The sequence below is a fragment of the Pelecanus crispus genome, chromosome 19 (genome assembly GCF_030463565.1).
Source record: "Pelecanus crispus isolate bPelCri1 chromosome 19, bPelCri1.pri, whole genome shotgun sequence".
Classification (NCBI taxonomy): domain Eukaryota; kingdom Metazoa; phylum Chordata; class Aves; order Pelecaniformes; family Pelecanidae; genus Pelecanus; species Pelecanus crispus.
This window is the reverse complement of record NC_134661.1, coordinates 4437732-4460068: the sequence shown is the minus strand read 5'-3', so window position 1 is coordinate 4460068 and position 22337 is coordinate 4437732. Positions and strand designations below refer to the sequence as shown.

General features: G+C 44.8%; 1 protein-coding gene across 1 annotated transcript in view; it reads left to right on the top strand.

Moving 5' to 3' along the window:
* The window catches only part of UBASH3B (ubiquitin associated and SH3 domain containing B), a 72369-nt gene that overhangs the window by 32320 nt on the left and 17712 nt on the right, over positions 1-22337 (top strand). Inside the window, exons 2-6 of the mRNA XM_075723228.1 lie at positions 15666-15719; positions 16306-16492; positions 17014-17212; positions 19453-19622; positions 21744-21952. Of these exons, the coding sequence (XP_075579343.1) occupies positions 15666-15719; positions 16306-16492; positions 17014-17212; positions 19453-19622; positions 21744-21952 (819 nt within the window). The remainder of the gene's footprint in view (positions 1-15665; positions 15720-16305; positions 16493-17013; positions 17213-19452; positions 19623-21743; positions 21953-22337) is intronic.

Sequence of the window (22337 nt, the reverse complement as noted above, 5' to 3'; positions counted from 1 at the left end):
TTCCCTTCCTCTTTTAATAGAGTTTCTCATTTTCCTCTTGCGACCAGGTTTACTGCTCCCAGGGAACGCAGTCACATTGAAATACTACCAGAATATGTGATCGTAATGTAAGGAGATACAACAATAATCGCTGATTAAAAAGGAAGAATGAAAAGAGTAAGAGCTGGTGGCAGGATTGCTAAATGCTGATCAGTGCTGTAAGACAACCTTTGATTTTTTTTAATTAATTATACATTCCCTCATACTTCGTACTGCTGTTGATTTAATTGGACTTCTTATTTTTAGACAACTACAGCAAGAGGAAGATAGGGTACAGCTTTTCAGAAGCTCAGCTCTAGCCTAATTCTGCCTCATTCAATACCACTGGGAGCAAAATTAGGCTAATGCTGAACTCTTCTGAAAACCTCGTGGTCTTGATGCAGTTTAGCACACTGCATGTTTATCTGTCTTGCAGGATGGAGTAATTTCTACACAGTTCAGTCTGTCCACACAGGAAACCATGCAGAACTGGGCTTAGCATCCACAAACATCCCAAAACCTTAACGCAGGAAAGAGTAGGTGTTGAGCAGCAGAAAATGGTACCAAGGTCTGTCTCCTTGGTACCAACAGAATTTGCCATGGTATTCACTTCAGCCTCACTCCATGCAATTTATTTGCACCCGATATAGAAACATGGCTGCCAATGTGCTTTGCGGAGATAAAGCATTAAACGTTAAACTGCAGACGGGGCAAAGGGGAATGCACCGAGAAAGGTCTGTTTTCAGCTGCAGCCTGAAATCATGTATTGCCACAGGTGAACGGGACATGGGGAGAGAGGGAAGACCCCTGCATGCACACAGTAATTCACATGTCAGGGAACCTCCTTATCTGTGCTTCCTAAGCATGTTTTGTGAAATTGTGGAGAGATGTAGGAGCAGCGAGAGTCTAGCAGAAGCAGGTCTGTTCATAGAACAGGGAAGGACTGAGGAAAGGTTACATTATCTGACATGCCCGTACACACATGAAATGGCAGCCGCCAGCACTGGGGGCACAGGAGTCTGCAGATCCGCAGCTGGGAGGCCATTATCCTGCAATATTCCTTGATTTTCTCTAAGCCTCAGCTCCTGTAGTTGTGGGATCCCCCAGACACGTATGTCTTGTTGAAACACACATTCTGCTCTTTCAGCTTTCCTAGGACAGTAATTTCTGCAAAACTTTCCCAATATATCTGCAGCTGCGGCAGTATAAAAGTGCTTGTGTCGGTATAGTTGATGCACTTTCAGATCTCAGCTCTTGTACGGTCCTGATCTTCCTCGGGCTTTCACTGTCTGCACAAAAGCCCTGCCTACTCTGATGAATGTACAGCAGAAAAATGTGTAGAGCATGCCGTAGCTGCCTTTGAACCTTCGCTGTCTTTGAACAACCAGCTCCGGGAATGCCAGAACTCACAAAGCCTCGTTTTGTGCACATGTCTTTCTGATGGTTGATGCTTTTCTTATGACTGCAGCATTTCTTACGGCTTGCTTCTGTGAGGATCCTCTGATGTCTAATAACAAGTAAGATCACCTCACAATCTTTTCCAGCTGGTGCACTCCTAAGGTTACTTATGGCTATCCAAGAACCTATTTTTACAGAAGCTGCAAGACATGAAATATCCTTGATAGCTCTACATCTCTGTCACACTGGGTTTAAATATACTAGTAGGTTCAGAAGTTATTGTGGGAAGTTGGAGCGATTTGCAGACACACACACACACACACACAGACGCAGCACAATCCTGTAAGCCTCAGCTCCTTTGAAAACCAGACTAAAGAAAGGCCTCACTACAGAGAAGAGGTTGAAACATGTTCGCAGGATACCCTCAAATTTTAAAACATAGGAAAAATGCAAGAAGAAATCACAATGTCTTCCTTTTCAATATTTTTGAGAAGTGGGTTTCATTTTTTCAACTCCTGTGACTTAGCATTTTGTATTTTCCCTTGTTGCCTTCATCTGAGGATCTCTAAGCCTGCTGTCTCCTGGCTGGGTGACGGCAAGCCTGCAGCTGACTCGGGCTGCAGACTGTGGGGCAGCGGCTCAGATGGGCAGTGTCGCCCTGAAATGTGTTTGCATTCAGAAGGCAATGCTGGGCAGGGATAAAAGCCGGGCTGCAGCTTTCTATGCCTGTGAAACCCACTGGAATGAGTTTGTCTCTTGGAATAATGGGATTCTGGACTCCAGAAGGGCTCCCCACCTCTTACAGCACACTTACACGCACCATTTACCATACGTATCTGCTATTAGCCTCTGAAATTTACTGCAGAGAATTACTCTGAACTGATGTCTAGTATTCTCCTTTCTTGCCTACTTTTCACAAGGCAGCTCTTAAATATTTACCAAGAAGAAAGCTCATGTCAGTCTAGATCTACCATAATCACAGGAGCCTGCATAACAAAGTACTCTTTAAAAACCAAGAGGACTTTATAACCAATCCTTATCTGCACTAAGCACCTGTCATTCATTTAATTTATAGCGCGCTCTTACTTCATCTCCCAAGAGCCCACTCTGACAGGGCAGAGAGGGGGGGTCTTGCTGTAAGCACAGCTATTATTTTGCAGTACCAATGCTGCAAGGTGCTCTTCCAGGCTACCGCCGCTGACGTGACACACTTGCTAATGCTGCTGTTAGTGACAGCTGTCTGGCTAGCGAAGGCTGAAGTGGATCAGTGACATACAGCACAGGACAGTCTGCCTCATCAGCACGATGGAAAGAAAGGCTGCAAAATTATTGCCATTCCTTCTGCATTTAAGAAAAAAATTGCACGTCTTAGTATGCTTTCAAGATAACAGACACACACGCAAAACAGACAAGATGGAGATCAGTTGTAAAAGATTTGCATCGTGAATAATTTTAGAAATACACCCCCACATCAGCACTTACACTCCAGTGCGGGGGAGAGCTACGCTATGGAAATGAGATGATGCTAGCGTGTATGTGTGTCTGTCTGTCTAACAATACCTGCCTGAAAAGATCAATCTGGATAACAAGGTCTTCAAGGCAAGCATCCAAGACTTGGCCTCCTACACAACCCTGGCAATAGGATGAAGCGTGCCTCCACATGGGAGATGCTTCTGGTAAAGTGCTAAGGCGAGGTGCTAGGTGTCTTTGGTGACTGGCAAAGGAAAAATCATGAGAAAAAACACTTTATACTCAGACAACACAGCTCATCTGAGAATCCTTATGGTCAAAACTCTTAACTAAAGGAAGCCCCAAATCTCCCACCATCTAGATACCCGAGCAATCACAAAACACTAGTCACACTGGCCAAGCATATGGATAGAGGAGGCAGAGGACAGGCCAGGTTGTATCTCTGATCTCATACACATGCACAATGAGCTCTTCTCAGGCAAAAGGAGCGAGGACTATCTCCTTACTTATTCCCAGTCCATTGCTCCCAGTACCTGATTTCTTAGGCATCAGAAATGAAAATGATAATGCTGGGAGGAGGAGGAAGGAAACGTAACTAGGCTGTGGGACCCGCTTCACACTGATTCTTGACGTGCAAAACACAGAATAGGAGTCAAGCACCTTTATGGTCGGCACTGTAGTTTACAGGGTTTCAGCAGTGCTTACCCCCTGGGAACTCCCATCCCTTGCAGTCAGATGAAACTGTGTGCTGAACACTTTTTAAGACCTAGCACTGCTTGCATTTACTCAGATGGCTCAGAAGAGACTGAAATGATTGGGGGAGAGACCTGCTGAGCTGGTGTTTTATGATCTATACTGTGGTTGTGCCCTATCGAGGTCTCTGAGCCCCATTGTGCCAGGCACTGGAAAGTGCTGCAGCTGCAGGGAGCATTTTACGATGTTAAGCAGACATCTTGGAGCACAGAAAGGTGAAGCTATTCCTCCACAAACATGAGAACTGAGTGCTAGAGTACCTGGTGCATCACGATACCCGCTAGATATGCCTTAATTGAAGGCTATGAACTGGGTCAAGGAGAATCCTGTGGTGAGGGGACAGAGCGGGACTGTGCAGGTGATGTGCTGTGCTGAAGGTTGCGACAGACCTTCGGTCAGGTATGCTGCTTTGGGGTTGGTTTTTTTTTCAGGGGGGTGGTGTTAAGTATAGTCCTGCTCCAGCAAACACACATCCGTTTGCTACTTGCTAGCAGCAAATCCCCAGGTTTTCAGTGAACTGGAAAAAGTCACTTTTATCATGGCAAACCCTTGCTTTAAAATCCTTAGAAAATCTGCTGGAAGAAAGAACAGACCCAAAGCCTTGATTTTAAATAACCTTTCAGCACATGCTTTGCAGAAGAGCAGTTGGTGTGTGCATATGCCTTGCTGAAATCTGTAAGGACATGCTTGAAGTTAAATATATGCATAAGCACTCTTTGGTGTAGCGATAATTACTAAATCCAGGTTTCATTAAGGTCTTCCTATTTTCTTTTTTGTAATGCAATTTTTTATTCTGCAAGAATGTGATCAGATACAGGAATAAAGACTGTACAGTTAGAACTGACAGGCCATAAGAAAATCAGAAAAGTATGCAGGGAAATATTCCCAGTCTGTGGTAAAGTTTTCTCATTACATTCTCAGATCCTTCTTTATCTCATTGTTTCTCAGTTTATCACAATTCTTCATTTCCTGTTCCTTTTTAGACTTCAAACATATATATTTTTAATGTGGCTTTTTTTAACCCTTCCATAGTTAGTATTTAAACCTTTCAGAGACTCTTGACTAGACCTCATGTACAAATTCCAGATAACTTAACCAGACACCGCAAGGACATTTTTAATGTATAATCTGGTATTAGAGTTTAAAGTCTAGTCAAGAGTTTATGACTTCTTATTGTTATTAATGTTCTAACAGCAAAATAATTGTACTGTGCATTTTTACAGCTTCTGCCACTTGAGGCTGGTAAAGGACAGATATGAACACGGCAATACTTCATTCTAATTTTGATACCTCACCTTACTTTAGTGTACAGGACTCTCAAAAGTATCCACATTTGCCTAAATTCCCTTCTCTTGCAACAAGAAGTAGAAGAGGCAAGCCAAAGCTGAGCTAACTTAAAAATCTCCACCAAAGTTTTTGTTACACCTTCATTTGACTCGAGTTTTCCTGATGTCCTGGTCTGCAGGATTACTTTATAGAGAGTTCACCACAAGTAGCAAACACTTGTATCAGCTGAGGACTACAGAGGAATCTGAAGGAGACCAAGTACAGCCACCCAAACTGAAATTCAGACCAGAGCTTGCTAACTACCTTTTTTTTTTCCCCTAATGGAAACTTTGACATTAGCTTTAGCTTAATGGTTTAACCACACACTTCAAAATCTCTGAGGCAAGAGGCCGAGACCTCTGTGCGATTTCTCACCCCACGATGGAGCTTCTAGTACCATGGCACTCCCAACCCCAACACTGTTCGGGGGGGTGTTTTAGCCTTGAGTCAGTGGCAAGTGTGCCTCATCATTTGCTGCATTAACCCTCCTTTCCCCCATTTCCTACAGCACTTTGGGGTTCCTGCCCAGGTCTCCCATACAAATATTGACATAACTTGGTCCTGTCTAGATGGCAAGAAACAGTAAGCAAAGAATAATATTTTAAACATTTTGAAATAGTTGTATTATTGAAAACAGCAAGGCTTGAAAAATTTCCTGAACAGAGCTGTCTAGAGCAGGAGGCTATTTTGAGTATCTCTTTTTGCCTTTAACCCAACTATCTCAGCACCCCACCCTTCTTCCTTCCACCTTCCTTAATTTCTTAGACTTCCTTCTTGTTGCTTTTCGTGAGTCTATTTTAGGTGTGAGATAGTGGTTAGCTTCTCACTAGGCATCTACTTCCCATTTTCTGTCTCTGGGGTTTGCCTTTTCAGCAAAGTTGTGAGTCCATTAGTACACAGAACATGTAAGATTCCTCATGATAAACAGACATTGCTCATAAAGAAGAGAAAATACCTACTTGAGAAGAAATTAAGGTGTCAGAATGAACACAGCTAGGCTCTTCCAAATGCAGGAAGTAATGCAAAAACTGACTAGTGCAAAGAATACCAAATTAAGGTTGCTGAGTCCAGCTGTCAGGACCTGGGCATCTTAACTCTTCCATCTCTGGCAGATACTCAGACTAACTACAAAATATCATTGCTTTGATATTAATCATTGCCTTTCCTCTTGGTAGAGTTATTCCATCTCATGCACTGACCGACTTAAATATTAAATTCCATGCGGTTCCACGAAGCCTTACTGTGGAGCCCACAATGTGATTTAGTTGTGATACATTTCCTTCCCGCTACTAGATGGGAAGGGACTGAAACAGTGAATGGATTTGGCTATGCAGGCCCCAATCTGATGCTTCATTGTCTTTGAACAAAACTTCGAAGATGTTTGTTGTTTGCACTTAAGTGGACGGTACAGTCCAAATCTCATTCTGTCAAGTCAGAGCAAGTTCAGACAAAGATTCAAAGTCTCCCTCTGAGGATGTGCATGATACAAAGACCTGGACTCTAACCTAGAAGGAAGTTTGCATCACAAGTTTCATCACAAGATCCAAACCGACTAGCTCAATGCTTTGTTTTCAGTCTTTAACTATACCATGTTGACGTTGGCCTATGTTATCTCTACCCGCTTCCTCTCTGTCAGGCTGGGAAAACTTCCCCTTAGCTCTGGGGTTTACTCTGTCTCTGGAGAACAAGTCAACTATCCACTGGCAGTCAAGAGGAGCTAAAACCACAAGGTTCCTACTAATAGGAGCAGCACATCAAAACCTCCTTGCATCGCACTGAGAATTTGTCCCAGAAAATGAAGGCCTTGGTGGCTTGCAGGCTCAAGTTCCTGGTACAGCCCAGTGTCACCGACTTCACAGAACAGCAGCTTTCTGGCAAATTGTGCAACTGCACCGCCCCCAAACTTCCTGTTTTGAAACCCCAAGAAGCTGGAAAATGTTAACACCGGCACTTTAAAGTGCTAGTTGTGGCTTTTTTTTTCTTCTTCTTCCTAAAGATCTAAATGATACTAAAAAATTCTACATACAAAGGAGTTAAAGTGGGGCTGCCTTAAGGAACTGGGGGCAGAAAAGGAAGCACGTGTCTCTCCAGGGAGCCCTAAGCCAGGCAGAGCACGGCACGTCAGAGCACCCATAGCAAAACCATCCCCTCTTCCATGGCCTGTGTGACACTGGGTAGCTCGCTGTCTCTCCACCTCCCATCTCGCCCTCTCCGAGTTAGGGCGTATGGGGTGTGCTCCATCACTGTAGCTATTGGTAAGTTTTTCCGCAGCAGGTCCTGGTGCTTCCAGCTGGAGCTGTGCTGGGCACTGCAGACACCTGCTGAAATGGCAGTCGCCGAAGGTGAGCTGTGCTACTCGGAGTAAGAGGCGAGGTGACAGATGGAGAGGAAGGTGCTTGTGAAGTGGCAGCGAGACAATTGCGATTCACGTGTCAAGCAGCGCTCACCAGGCACCACGTGCCATGAGCAGCCACCTGGCCCGGCTTCCCGCTCTGGCCAAGGCATGTGGCAGATCCACGCTCTGCCTAAAACCCACCCGTGATGGGAAGAGGAGGCCCCAGCCATAAGAGGACCTTGATACAGAAAACAGAGATACAGCAAATCTCTGTTCCATCCCAGCTCATTTCTGTATAGGAAGAAGAGCAATTAGAAAGAAGAAAGTATCGTGTTTGTCTTGAACACTGCGAGGGAACTTACTTATTTCCAATCAGCATGAAAACTGCTTCCTTTTCTGGCTATCACTGCAACTCCAGATGGTACATTTGAGCATACTTAAACCTCTAACTTGGCTCCTTGCAAAGACATTGTCTTGCTGGTTAGCTAAAAATGTATTAATAGTACTGGGATGAAAGCTCCTGCTCTCCTGCACTGCGCTATTTGAATAATGAAGTTTTGGTCATTTTGCAGCATTCTGGCTGGTATTAAAATTAGGCATTTGAAGGGGATGAGCCTCTGCTGAATGTGCTCCAGTTATAATCACCTTCTATTTTAATTTATTTGTATTATCTATATTTGACTATTTTGCTAATATTCAGAATTCTGCAAAGCCTTTAACAGCAGCAGTTATTACCTGTCTTCCTTAACCCTGTCACCCTTTTCCAGTGATTGCCCTGCATTGAAATTTTGAACCTTTCTGAATCAGACAGCTGAGGTGCTGCCAACTCTTACGGTTTTATTAGGGAATTGTGAGACATGGTTTTCTCAAATCTCCAGCTTCAGGGCTCCTGTTATTTTCAGAGACTGCTGCTCTTTGTTTGAGCAGCAGTACATTTCTAGATTCACACATAGGGAGAAAAGCTTAAGGCAGTGAACTAGGAAGCCAGACCACAAACATAATCCAGACCAAAAACTAAAAAGAAAAACAATATCATGATTGTAAGCAAAACTAATGGCAAGTTTTTGCACCTGAAGCTGAAAGGGAGAATAAAAGGACAGAGGAATGTTGATGGTGTGTGACCAATTCAAATCAGCCAAAATACCTGTGCCTCATTCTTCCTCTGTCACGCGGGGACCTGGTGGAGAGGCTGGCAACTGCAAGCTCAGGACTTTGATATCTAAGCCCATGCCTCATAAAAAGCTGTACTTATTGTCCTAAAGAAAATAATATCCTGTTTCCTTTTTAAACTGTGTATCTGTTTAACAATGTTAAATGGCTGCTACATTCCTGCCTTTATCCCAGACACTTTTTATGAGTCTGTACTTCCCTCTTCTTTTGCTTTAACAAGCCGGCTAAGCAGAGGATTAGGGGAATGACTTAGGGGGGGAAAAATCCGCCTTCAAAATCTTACATAACTTAAAAAAAAAAAAACACATAAAACAGAGACACACGCCCAGGCCCTCACTCTTTGCACTTAAAAATAATCATCATCATCATGTGGCCAGACTGCAGTTTGCCAGCTGGACTGTTCTCTGAAAAAATGAACATTTTAAATTATGGAAACTAGAAATACATAGCAGTGCATTTCCCAAACTTATTTCTGATGGCGTTTCCCATTTCTCTCTCTTTCCTATTACCAGAGCTTGGTATTCAATAGCTGGGAGTAAGCAGCCACCCCTCGGGAAGGAGGAGGAAGAGAACTACCGAGCCCTATCATGCTGTCAGGCACCTTCTATAAATATTTATGTGACCTACAGGATATAGCACAGTTTGAAATCGTGCAGCCTTTGTAGCCACTGTGCAGTCAGGCAGTTCCCCGTACTCCTCTGAAAGTTCCTCTATTTCAGGCAAGACCTGGGTTTTTACATAGCTGTGATCTGCTTATAGCATTCACTGACCTAAATTGGGAGTGCTGTACCGAACGGTGTGTTCCGAAGGGGATCTGGGTGTATAGCAATGAACTCGCGTTTTGTGGAGGATGTGGCTGCAATTAGAGTCACTCAATAAACGTGAGGAGGACTTTATGTCCTCCATCATGTGCAGAAAGCAACAGAAGGATAAGCTAAGGTAATGCTTGAAGGATTGAGCCAAAGCTCAGTGAAGGGAAGAAAAAGTCATTCTCCTGCCATGCACTTATGCTGGAGTCATTCCTGTCTTGCAAAAACACCCACATTTTTTGGGTTTTTTTCTTAACAAACTGCAGAAAAGGAACCTACCCAACCCCCTACCCTAAACAGGAACTTGATCCCTAGTGATACCTTCCTGTCCTGTGCCTATTTATAGAACTAAGGTCACCCAAATAAGAACGGAAACGATATCATATGATTTTTGGTGACCAACTGAACTCTGCGTATTGAGAATTCAGAGGAACACATTTGAATAACCCACACCAAAAACCATTTGGAAAGAACACCTCACTGTGGCCATTTTTGTGTGTAGAACAACTAAGCAGTTCGTGAGACACGCGGTCAGTTATTTGGAATTTGGGTATCTTAACCTACGTGAAATAATCAAGTCATTAGATGGACAGAAATTTTGCTTGCAAAACTGTTCTTCAATGGGCAATTGTTTATTGAAAGCCTAACATAGACGCGTTTCCACTACTGTACTGTTAATGGTATAAACGATTGATGAAAACTGCAAAAAATAAGGAATCTGTAAAGGTCACTTCATGGGCAATTTGTAAACACACACACACAAAAAGCTGGGAATTCTACTCTTTGCAAAGAATTTATAACTGCTTCCCTATACATATTGCTATGTAGCAGGGCTTGAATTCAGGACCATCCGCACCGTGACCGAGTTTGATGTAAGCTAAGGGGGGAGTTAACTATTAAGCTTCTGACCGGTACCTGGACTGACAGGCGTGCTCCAAACAGCAACTGTAGCCACATCTAGAAAAGGCCTATTTTTTGTCATTCCCTGGAGCCAGCCAGCATTTTGCTTTCTATTCTTTTACCATAAACCAACGCAGACTGAAAAAAGTCAAGCTTTAAATAGATACATATACCTATTTGAATATATGTTTAGATAAACACGTATTTTATACACACACGCAAAAGCAAAAATAAAGGCACCTATTTTATAATCCTAACAAAAATATTCTATTTGACAGCATTCTTCTTTCAAACTCATTTGGCATAAATTATGATCCATAATTCCTATCTTACCCTGTCAGGCAGTCCTTCGAACTGGACGTAATGATGAGGAGAGCCAAGTACTTCCACAATGTTTAATGCAGTTTCAAAAAGATCTTTATTTATACAGCTAAATATTTTATGGGCCAAAGATTCAGGGCTACTTGAAATGATGAATTCATCCCTCCGAGGGGTTTTGTTCACGGATAAGAAGTTTGTCTAGGCTTGAGGCACATAATGAAAGGGAAGATTTAGTCATTCCCTTTCTTTTACAGGCTGCCTCCATCCTTCCGTTGCTCATTCACAAATCCCTCAGTGTCTCCGTAGGCAGACAACTCGTAGGTGGATCTGAGGTAGAGGCTGCTGCTAGCATTTTCTACTGCCTCTGAGCAGCAGCACGCAGCGGAGCAAGCTCCCTCTTACAAACAGAGGTCAGCTCTGCCGACGGCAGGGTTTGAATCTCTGCTTATTATAGCAAAGGGAGAGCAAATGGAAATGGGGAAATTCAGTCCTAAGCAGCAGCCAGAGGGGCCAACTTCATATGAATTAGACATCACTTCTGGGGAACAGACAGGCTCTCTGGACCCAAGGGTTCAAACCAGCTGCATGACTCAGCCTTGGTGTATTTGAACGTGCGAGGAGGAGAGGAGGTTGCCAGCACCGCGGGCTTGAGCGTCTCAGCGCCTGCAGCCCAGCCCGGCCGCGATGGAGGCTGCGGACCCCACAGTGCACAAACGCGCTCCTCTCCCCTGCCCCAGCACAGCGCCTTGCACATCAGCTGACCTCTGCTGTGGGCATCAACACCCCAAAGTTTGCATACCTTTTTAGTGATAACATATAATGCAGGTGCAGATAAAGAACTATCTCAAAATAGTTCACCCCCATCCCTCGCTCTTGTGCTGTTTGCTTGCATTAACTGTCCCGCATGGCAGTCACCCCACGCACTATGGCACCACTGGCAGCCGTACACACCCTCCTTTTTTAAACTGGACTGGAATAAGAAAGCTGAGCACTTACAGAGCAAGGATTTCTGTGTGGTGCTTCTGAGACTGACGGTTCTCTTTATGGTTAATGCATCATTCCCCATTACAGTCATTTCCTCTGAAGTAAATGGGATTTTGCCATTATACTTTATGCTTATTGATATATATTTCCCAGCTGAATTGACATTCCCCTGTTGCCTTTTTTTTCCTCTACCCTGAAATTGCAGGAAGCCAAAAATCCTTCAACAGTAATGAGCTAAGGTCTGTAGCATGCAGAGCTGTGTGCTCTCCCATTAAGTGGGCTGGGGTTAAAATGGGCACCATTTACACATTAATATGTATTCCAAGGCAGCAATACTGGTTCCGCTGTAATGTTTCAGGCTAAGGGGTCAGCTGTTTAGCTGGGACGCTTGCTAGTGATATTTTGATACTGTTTAACCAGCGATTGAGTAGAGGAAGACTTTCCTTCTGACTTGACGTTGAAGAGTGTCCCAGGGAGGCCTTTGAGGTTGAAGAATCAAAAAAATCTGATTCTCTGTGGTGGCTAAAATCCTGCAGTGCTTTTGGAAGACACTGCTATTAGGATCTTCTTTCCCCTTCCCTAAATCCTCCATCTCCAGACCTGCAGTTGGACATAGCATCTCCCTTGCCCTCTGTTCAAAATTGCTATTACATGTTGCTGTGCATTGTTAAATGATTTCCCTGTACTTCATCTCAGAGGCAGAAGTTAACAGATGGAGGAATTGGGCAGCTCAAGGGACTACTAATGCTGCACAAGGTTTTTCACCTCCTATCTGAATCCAGCTGCAATGTTTGCATGACCAGAAATGGTTACTGTGCAATGCCGGTTTGGTAGATTCTGAAAAATAAGTTATTTTCTGGCTTTTTTCTGGTGCATCTGCATCACAAAACCACTTCGTACCACTAGCTACAATACTACAGCCAACACTCACTACCCAGCATGAGTAAATCTGAGTACCTAAGCCATAGCTAGTCACCTAATTAAGTGACCTGATTTTCTCAGGAGCAGAATACGTTTTCCAGCTCCCACTGCACTCAGCAGTTGTGAAAATCAGGCCACTTCTGTAAGTGGCCAAACATAGCTGTGACTAGTTCTGAGTACTCAACTTTTACAAAGTTGATCCTGACAGAGCCTGGGAGGTGGAGGACCCAGAGGATGGGTCCTCTCCAGGTTCTGGGTGGTGGCTACAGAGGAGAGGGTATTTGGGAGGGATGCAGTGCATGCCCTGTTTTGTGACTAACCAGAGGCTATCAGTCATCATCACCATTCCTAGTGCTAAATTAAGGGGGGGGGGGGGGGGGAAGAGTCTCTCAGCTTCAGGTCCCGTGATAAAAATATACCTTGGCTTTTGTTTGCTTTATGCGGTATTTCCTCCTTGCACTGAAAATTAAATTGAAAAGGGAGTTTATTGTCCCCATGGAAGAGATAGGCACCTTTTGAAATCGCGCATGAACAAAAGTATGTGGGGCCCAGCCTTGTGTTTTCTAACGCCCTTTGGGGTCCCGGGAGCACAGAGGCAGCCGAGAAGGAGCTGCAGTCAATTCCAGCAGAGCTCTATTGTGCGATTTGTTCCAAGGAAACATCAATTCATTAAGCGAACAAGTCAACAAGGGTGGGTGGCAGTACCGTCTGTCCTGCTAGATTGTGCATGACTCCTTCAGAGATCTGCTCTGGGGTCTGGAGAGAGTAAATAACGAGTGAGAGCCAGCTTGCCTGCCCTCACATTGCAACAGGAGAAACTGCTCATTTCAAAGCCAGAGCTTTGCTGGGAGGGTGTTTTTAATTCGCTGCCTCGGATGCACCACAGACAGACACACTTCAGTGGCAAGATCTATGGTTAGGAGAGTCAAATTTTAGTCGTGTTTTAAAGGGCATAAACAACCTAGGTAAGAGAGGAGGTGAACTGAGTAAAGGCAACGTTAACAGAAATGGGTGATGAAACCAGGGTAGGGAAGATCCACGGCTGGCCAGCTGAGGCAGCTGGAGATTGCTCTGCTCAAGGAGCAGCCTCCCTGAAAGGTTCCCAGCCTGGTGCAAGGGGAGAGCTTTTTGCTTTTTGCTCTTGTCTGAACTACTTTTCCATGCAAAGCAGCGGCTGTTTTGCATAGCACATCTGAGGCAGACTAGGAAAAGGTCAGCAAGATAGAACAGACCAAACTACGATGTTGACCATGCAAGATACGTCCTTCTAGAAGGCAGGTGCTTGGACTAGCACTCTGCTGATCTCAAATGAATGCTGGCAGATAAAGGCAGAAAAATGCTTCAGGAGGAAGTATTTTCATAATCACACATTTGCAACACAGCCCCTTTTTTGCAGCATTATCTTTCTGCCTTCCTCTTACTCTCAAAATGAACAAAAATATGTATATTCAAGGGGTGGGGAAGCCGAGGGCAGAGCTGAAACACAGCTGAGTCAACAACACATGTCTCGAGCTGGTGGGTAACATTGCATATTCCTGCATGGTTATCAGAGTGCTTTCGAAAGCCATCACTGCAAGACAGAAAGGGCGACAGAAGCGCAGTAAACATCCTACACAGCACTATGGGCAGAAACAAAAAATGCTGGATGGTCCCAGCTGCCCTAATCCTAGAGCCACAGGTTGGACCCTGGAGTCATGATCCTTTTCCCTCACTTGGACCCGCTTCCCATAACCAACCAGCAGCATCTTCTCAGAGCAGATAACAGAAGGTGAATAGTACCTTGATCTTGTCCCTTTGGTCAGACATGTTTCCCCCTAGCTTAAAGATGTCAGCAAGTCTTTCGCACGGTTATCAAGCTGTAACATACCATATTTAGTAAGATTGGGTTACGGCTTGAGGCTGGCCGGTGTAAACTAGAAGTTTTCCTGTCCTCAGTCTGTTTTTCTGTCACTAACAGCAGGCAGCTCTGAGACACAGCGTATAACCCACAGAGCAAAAGGGAGGCAGCTGCTTCGGCCAAATTAACAACAGAAGAATACAACTGACTGTCACCTTTATGCTTTACCTTCGGTGGGAGCTGCGCTGGTGCCTGAGTGCATTCCGTGTTGCCTAATGCTGGGGGAGATACCTCTGTCTACCAGTGCAGTGTGCTGGGTTTGTAGGATGTAGATCCTTTTCTGGCACTGCCCATCTGTAGGATCCCTTCCTCTTCCCTGGCTTCAGGGACAGCTGCCTGGAGACCCCACTCTCACCTTCTGTGAAGGCTTCTTGTTCTTCAGACCTTCCTTCACTCACACTGTTTTGCATGAGTGTGTGCTGGTTAATTAGATTAAACCAGCCTCGCGTTCATTTTGGCCTCCTTCCTACCACAGCTGTAGCACTTTGCGAGCAATACTGCCCTTCTTCCCTTAAGTAGGATGCTCTGAAATCACCTATTCATGAGGAATTTGCCTCCTGACATCCAGCTGAGGGCCTGACTTCTGCTATCCTTTTCTGCCTCCTTCCTTCATAATTTTTGCTAAATATTTATGCCATTTGGATTCTGGGTGAATTCCTCATTTTGGCAGTCTGTAGTGTTACAAAGCTGAGCTGATCCACAGCTGCATTTCGATGCTGATGTCGAGCATTTGGAAAACACTATTACATGTCTACCAGCACTGTGCTGGTTTGTTCTGCAACTGGAAAACTTGCTGAACAGCAGACTTGGGTCTTGCTAGCTGGAGTGAAAAGGGATTTATAGGCATCCTGAAGGGAAATAAGCAGAAGAGCACTTTTCAATGTAGCAAAATTTTGGCAGGTTGTTGCAATCTGAAAAATCTCTGGTTTGTGCCCCCTGGTGGCAGTTGAATTTTTCTTGTCCTCAGTGCTATTGCAATGTCTGCACTTTCAGACCTAAACATTTTGATTATTTTCATGCTGAGCAAATGACCAGAAAAGAGGTCATTAAATGCCAATAGCCAGTGCTTCACTATCCAGAAAAACATCAGACCAAACAGGTAAAACCCAGAGGTCCATATCTCATACTTTGAACGGGCTGCGTGACTTTGCCCCTCAAACAGCGTACAGCGATTTGACAAGGGGCATGTCCAAAAGAAAGCGCCAGGGCTGAGGGAATCGGTCTGGAAAGTGTATCCTGCAGGTTTCTAAACACGCTGTTACAGCCTTCCCCAGCAACGTCCCAAGGTTCAAGCAATAGATGTGACTATAGCCATATAATCTAGCATCACTGAAATACTCTCTTTATTTTGTTCTCTCTTCAGACAAAAAGCACTGGCATCAACAGGCGGAAGAAGTGTTCAAGCAGCATGCGACTGGTTGGTATGAAGTAATAAATGTTAAAAAGAGTGAAAGTAATTAGTGAATTTCATGTTTAAGATTTTAGCCATTAGAATGTGGATTGTTTAAACAGGGACTTCATCTAAAAAGCACCAGAAAAATCAGTGAGACATTATTTAAGTGCTGTAAATAAGCAATCCAGAAACAAGCCTTGTCTGAGAGTTTGTGATCTTGAGTAATAGCAAAAAAAGGTGAGAGAAAGGAACCACTACTCTCTCCACCCTAGCATATAAACAGAAAACTGAGAGCTGCCTTTTCAAAGATGTTGAGCCATTTCTAGTGCTCTCCTCCCTGTGTTTTGTACACCGAAAGTCAGAAAGGCAGAAGCAGTGACCCAGGTTAGATCTTCAGAGCCTTAGTCTGAAACTAAAAACCAATTTTCTGTGTTACTTAGTAGTGGTAATGGACTGCAAGTGAGACGATGCACCTCTCTGCCTGACCTGCCAGAGCTGATTTTTTCCATAAAGAGAGAACAAAAGGGAGTGAGAACAGGGGAAGCCAATGTTGCTGAAAAAAAAAAATACATCTTTATGTGTCAATCTAGCATTTCTTTCTCCCCCTCAGGCTGTTCTCCCATGTGGGTGACCCATTCCTCGATGACACCCTGCCTCGGGAGTACGTCCTCTACCTGCGCCCCACCGGTCCCCTGGCTCAGAAGCTGTCTGAGTTCTGGCAGCAGTCAAAGCAGATCTGTGGGAAGAACAAAGCTCACAACATTTTCCCACATATCACCCTTTGCCAATTCTTTATGGTAAACCAGAGCTTCTCTTTCCGTTGCCTTTATGCATGCATTCATGAGCAGCCCTTGCCAGGTCCAGACTGGAGACATTACGCACTTCATTCAGTCGCTGCAGAAGGGTTTGTGCTCAGGAGTTCAGGGGGGTTGTTACCAGAACTGCCTGATGCCTGGGCTTGTTGAGGAGGTAATTGGTTTTTAAGCAGGTTGTTCTCAGGGAAGAGCAGCAGGGGCAGACCAAATTCTCATAATCTCAAGTCATCGTTAACATGAGAATAGACAAGGGGGGGAGGGGGTTAGGAAGGTTACTTGGGGATAGCTGATCCTGCTTTGAGGACAAGGGAGGGGCAGGTGATTTCTAAACATACCTTTTTCTATGACCCTGTGCTTTTTGTCACGGCATAACAGCAAAGGTAGACCATTCATGCCCACCCACCCAAGCCTTTCCTTTCTCTACTGAGTGCGGTAGAGAGCTAAGCACAGGCGTAAGGGAAGATTCTCCACCTGAGAAATGCTTGTCCCGTTTCCTTTGGCAGTGTGAGGACAGCAAGGTCGATGCTCTCACTGAAGCTCTGCAGGCCACTGTGATGCGGTGGAAATGCAAATTCCCTGCCCCTCTGCCTTTGGAGCTCTACACGTCCTCAAACTTCATTGGGCTTTTTGTCAAGGAAGAAAGTGCTGAGGTGCTCAAGAAGTTTGCTGCAGACTTCGCTGCAGAGGCTGCTTCCAAAGCAGGTGAGTGACTATGCTGGCAGCTGCAAAGAGCTCACGGCTTGGTCAAGGCTTAGGCATTTTCAGAAACCAAAGTTTTGATGGTATGAAGAAATGAAGCTCGTGAAGCCAATATCTGATTTTTAAAAGTGGACTGAAGGCTAAGAGCCCAAGAGGAACACCCCACCAGGTGTTTTGGGTTTCAGTGCTTTTTCAGTTGAAAGATTACCTCACACTTAGTCTCAAGTGTTATCTCCTGAAAGGGAAGTTGACATTTGGTGGTTCCTTAACCTTTCAGATAGATGCTCTGTCTGCAAGGCTGAGCATTTCCTGCTCCACTCGCTACCTCAAGCCACTGTCACAAAACTTTCCTCGGCCATGTAAAGGCTGTGTTTGGTTTTTTGCTGCATTTCTGAGATGCAAACAGGGCTCTGTGAGAAGACCTCAAGTACCCTGGCAACCTAGGAAGGAACCTTTTCAAATAGCTCTATCTCAGTACCAACACGGCTGGCTCCATTGCCTGGTCCTCTACTGCTTGCAGAGGGGGGAACCCATCAGGAGCTGGGAGGGGAGACATGACCAGAGCATCCCGTGCTCCGATGGTCTCTACTACTGAATGGGCTCTCCGGGTGTCCTCCGATTACCTCCAAACTTGGAAGTCAGAACAGCATCAGAGTACTGTAATAGCTCCCTGACTAATCCTCCCACCCTCCATCGCTGTGGCACTCAGCCTGGACTAGTCACAACACAACCAGTTTAGTCCTTCATTATCACAGGCTTGTCCTGGAGTTTAAGTGCATCAAGATACAGCAAATTCTGAGTCCCTAGTGTTTCCGTGCTAGACAGGCACCCCATAACACCATGCAGAACAGCTAGAAGTCTCTGCCCCTGGTTCAGAGGAAGAGATACAGATGTGTCATAGGTTCATCACACCTCTGAAATGCATTGCTTTCACCTGACAGTGACCTAGAACTTTTCTTCCCTTTAGAAGAGGGAGGTAATGTCTGTTATCCATACAAATGCACATTTTGAAAGGCAGCAACAAGCACAGAGACATTAGGCGGGTCCAAGGACTGCTGCAGCCACATGAGAACTGTACAAGTGCTCCCCTGCACAGCATAGACGTACCCTCCAAACCAACACTGTCAGAAGGGGCAGTTCTTACCCCAAAAACACTGACCCAGAAGAAGGAAGCATCAATGGCTCCCAGCAAGCTTCTACCCCTGTGACTGCTCCAATTCAGACAAATCGGTCGGTTCTTTCTTAGGGGAAGCCAATTGCTGCATTGCAGTCCACAGCTTGGTCAGGTTATCACATTAAAGTCTCTGGGGCTTTTTCAGAGATCCAGAGCATATTTTTTCTTGCAGATCAAAAAAAAAGATGGATGAGCTTGCAAAGCTACCCCTGGCTGGCACTTGGAGCCAAGTCCCTGAATAGCTGCAATTTTGACTGAATAATCAGTCAAATTTAATTGCAATTTTTGGTTGAATAAGCAAGAATAAATTACAAGCAAACAATGTATCCTATGATTTCCACATCTACTGGAAGAGTCCCAATATTTCACATACTTTCACCTTTCTCCTTCATAGAATCTTTTCCTAATAAAGGTTCTTTTTCTGCAGGATCATTTTGAATCATTATCATATCAACGTCTGTTTCCACAATTTTGAAATACCTCACCCTCAGTGGGCAAACTGGTAGTCCAGCTAATGTCTGGGGAAAAACTTTAATCCACTCACATGAACCTGTAAATTCCATGGATTTGTAATTGATACTGTAGGAGAGAGAACAGAGGAGGGAGAGTAAAAATCATTATTTTTAACTTGCTTATTTTGGGGAGATCTTCATCTAGTAATGAAGGAAAGAACACCCCTTTCCTGGAAAAGTGTCTTTTTTGTCAGAAGACCCAGTGGGTTCAAAATTACAATAATTGTTATCGCACCATCCAGAAACCCGTTGTTTTCTGAATGCAAATGAGTTTCGGCAGTTTGGCAAGGATGCCTTGTCTACCACCCTGGTGTGACTTAGGACTGAAGCAGACCACAAATCTCTAATAATATGATCCAAGGTGCAACATATGTAAGCAACTCACGTTTGACTTCCCCAAAGCCTTCTCAGAAACTGCCCTACAATTTGTTCCACTTGAGCTATCTTTAAAAGTTCGGCTCCCAGCTCCTGTTCAGAGGCAATAGACACTCTTACACCTTCAAAAACCTGCTAATCTCAACAGTCACTTGTTGTTAACTGACATCTTCTCATTGCAGATGTTCACGTGGAGCCCCACAAGAAGCAGCTCCACGTGACGCTGGCCTATCACTTCCAGACCAGCCACCTGCCCACACTGGAGAAGTTAGCGCAGAACATCGATGTCAAGCTGGGCTGCGACTGGGTCGCCGCGATATTCTCCCGAGACATACGCTTTGTCAATCATGAGGTAAATTTTTGGAGCTTGTTTCAGTCCAAAAATTAAAAAAAGAGGACCTAGCAGAGTCGCAGGCTGGTTTAGCTGCATTTGCAGCTCGAAAGTGCTCACAAGCTGCGAGCTGAATGAGGATTCCCATGTCCGCTGCTGAAAGCTGCACAGATACACAGCACAGACTATACAGACATTAAGGAATTGGCCTCAGGTCCCACAAGGACACCCAGAACATAGATCTCCCACATGCCACCAGTCATCTTAACAAACAGACCATCTCGCCTTTTTTTTTGCTTTTTACTCATACTGTCTAGACTTGCTATTTCACCCACCTCATTTCTTGCTTCTTGTGGGAACCGTGTCCTGCTGGATTAATTAATTCTAACAATGACTCTCCTGTTAGCTCAAGATAAGCTGGTCTGATCTCTCAAGAACCAGGCCAGCATCTTAACCTGACCGCTATCCATTTCTTCTGTACAGACTTGACATTATTATTAATCACAACATTTAGTTTCATCATATAAGAAACGTTTACCCTCCTGGCCTATACACTTCAATTACTCATGTGGATTCTATAGCTGCAGTATTTAAGTGTCTTAACATAGTTTTCTTAATAATGTTGTTTTCCAACACAATATACAGAAAAAATATATTATTTCCAATTTGTAGATTGGGATCTTGGGCATAGAGGAGCAACACGTGAGATTCATCTCACCTCCCTGTAAATATCCCCAAGTTAGATCTCTTAAGTCTGAGCCAGTCTGCGGCTCCCTTTGCGCTGAGGCTCAGTGCGGAGAAACAGGCGCCTCCAGAAAGTGAGTCATCTGACCCATCCAAGATGTGTATCTCCAGACGAGATGAATCAACTTCTGGAGGAGGTAACGTCCAGAAGGTGCCTGCTCAGGCTTAGGCAGCTAACTAGACTCCTGAGGTCGGGGTGATCAACCCCACCAAAGTGCATTGTCCAGAATCAAACACACAAAACCTGTGGCGGAGTGGGAAAAAGTTATTTTAGTCCAGCGCACAATACACCACAGAGTAAACAGATGCCAAAGCTTCTGGAGAGCTGAAGTCTCTTGTGCACAGTGCTCTGACCCAGCCCAGGCCATGCTTCCCATGCGTGACAGCCTCCTTTCCTATCCAGAAAGTCATCTTGTCCTCTAGAAGCTGCAAGCAGTCAACATATCACTGACTGCAAAGGGAGCTGCTGATGAAAACCAGCTCACATCTTTGCATATCTAACTTCAGGCAGCCATGTGTGAAAGTTTTGGCCTTGTGGTATCAGGTGACAGTGACTAGTTTCCATCTTTCTTTGAAGATACCACAAATAGTCTAGGAGGATTAGTGAGCAAAGGGGCTGACACCACCAGGAGATCAGAGCTGCTCAGCAGATTATGGCTGTTCTTTGTGTGATGCCATTGCAGAAGTTAGGCTTGCCCAGGGACAATAACATGTTTGTTCTCCTTTTAAATGGGGGACTGCTGTAGCCATTTCTGAGTAAAGTTACTGACAGACATTCGATATGCGTGGATTCCTCATGCTCCGGCGAAGAACAGATTACAGAGTTATACTCACTGATCTTTCCCCCACCTTTTAACTTAATCCTGTTCATGTTAGGAAATACAAAGAAAACAATGTGGCCACATCCCAGTATTTCTCACCACCTGTGTTTTTTCCTGTGCGTTCTCGTGAACAGGTTTGAGAGCAGGGTGTCACAGATTCAAACCTGTTAGCCTCCCAACAGTGTCTCTGCCTTGTCTTCAAAAGCAACAGCAACAAGGAGAACTGCTCTTTCAGGTCAAGCATGAGTAGATAAACCGAAAATGGTCACTGACCACTAGAGCTGTGTAAATTCCAGGTCCCAGTAAGAATTCGGTTCCATTTTTAACAGGGAGCTTAGATTTAAGCACACGGTCATGGTTTTGCTCGCTCTAAAAAATCATCCCCCGCTCCCTTCCCTCCTGGTTATCAAAGACAGGACTGGAATCAAAGAGCAATGAAGGAGTAAATACCAAGAAAACCTTTCCAACAGCAAAGAGTGGGAAGTGGCAGGAATTCCCTGAAGATAAAGCTTTCCTGGATAAGGTTCCCTTCCATTAACAATCCTCTCATTCATTTGTGCTTCTGTTTCTCCCCCAGACTCTGCAAGTGATCTATCCTTACACCCCCCAGAATGATGATGAACTGGAGCTGGTCCCAGGGGATTTTATTTTCATGTCCCCAGTGGAACAAACCAGTACAAGCGAGGGCTGGATTTATGGCATTTCCCTTGCAACTGGCTGTTCTGGGCTACTGCCTGAAAATTACATCACGAAGGCGGATGAATGTGGGACCTGGGTGTTTCATGGGTACGTAAAGCTGCTCAGTCCAGTTTCTGTCACACAAAAAGGGGGCTCAGCAGCTGGGATTTCACCTGGGTAAGTGAAGAGTCTCCCAGGCCTGCTGAGAAGGTCGCTTGGGGGAAATGTACTGGCACACAAAGCCCCATCTCATCAGCAAAGGAAGAGCAGATGCTATCCCTGTGCATGGGACTAGAGGACGATGCGATTTATTTAGGTAAGATGTTGCAGCAACTATTACTCATAGGATTGCTGCTGCTGGTTAATGGAGCTGCAGCAGATGGCCGCTGTAAGCTGCTGCTGTGTAGACACCTCTGTGGTGGGACTAGGATAAGGAAGGTTTAAATTTGAGCATTAATTTGGGAAGCGAGATCTGCTGTGTATAATTCCCTGG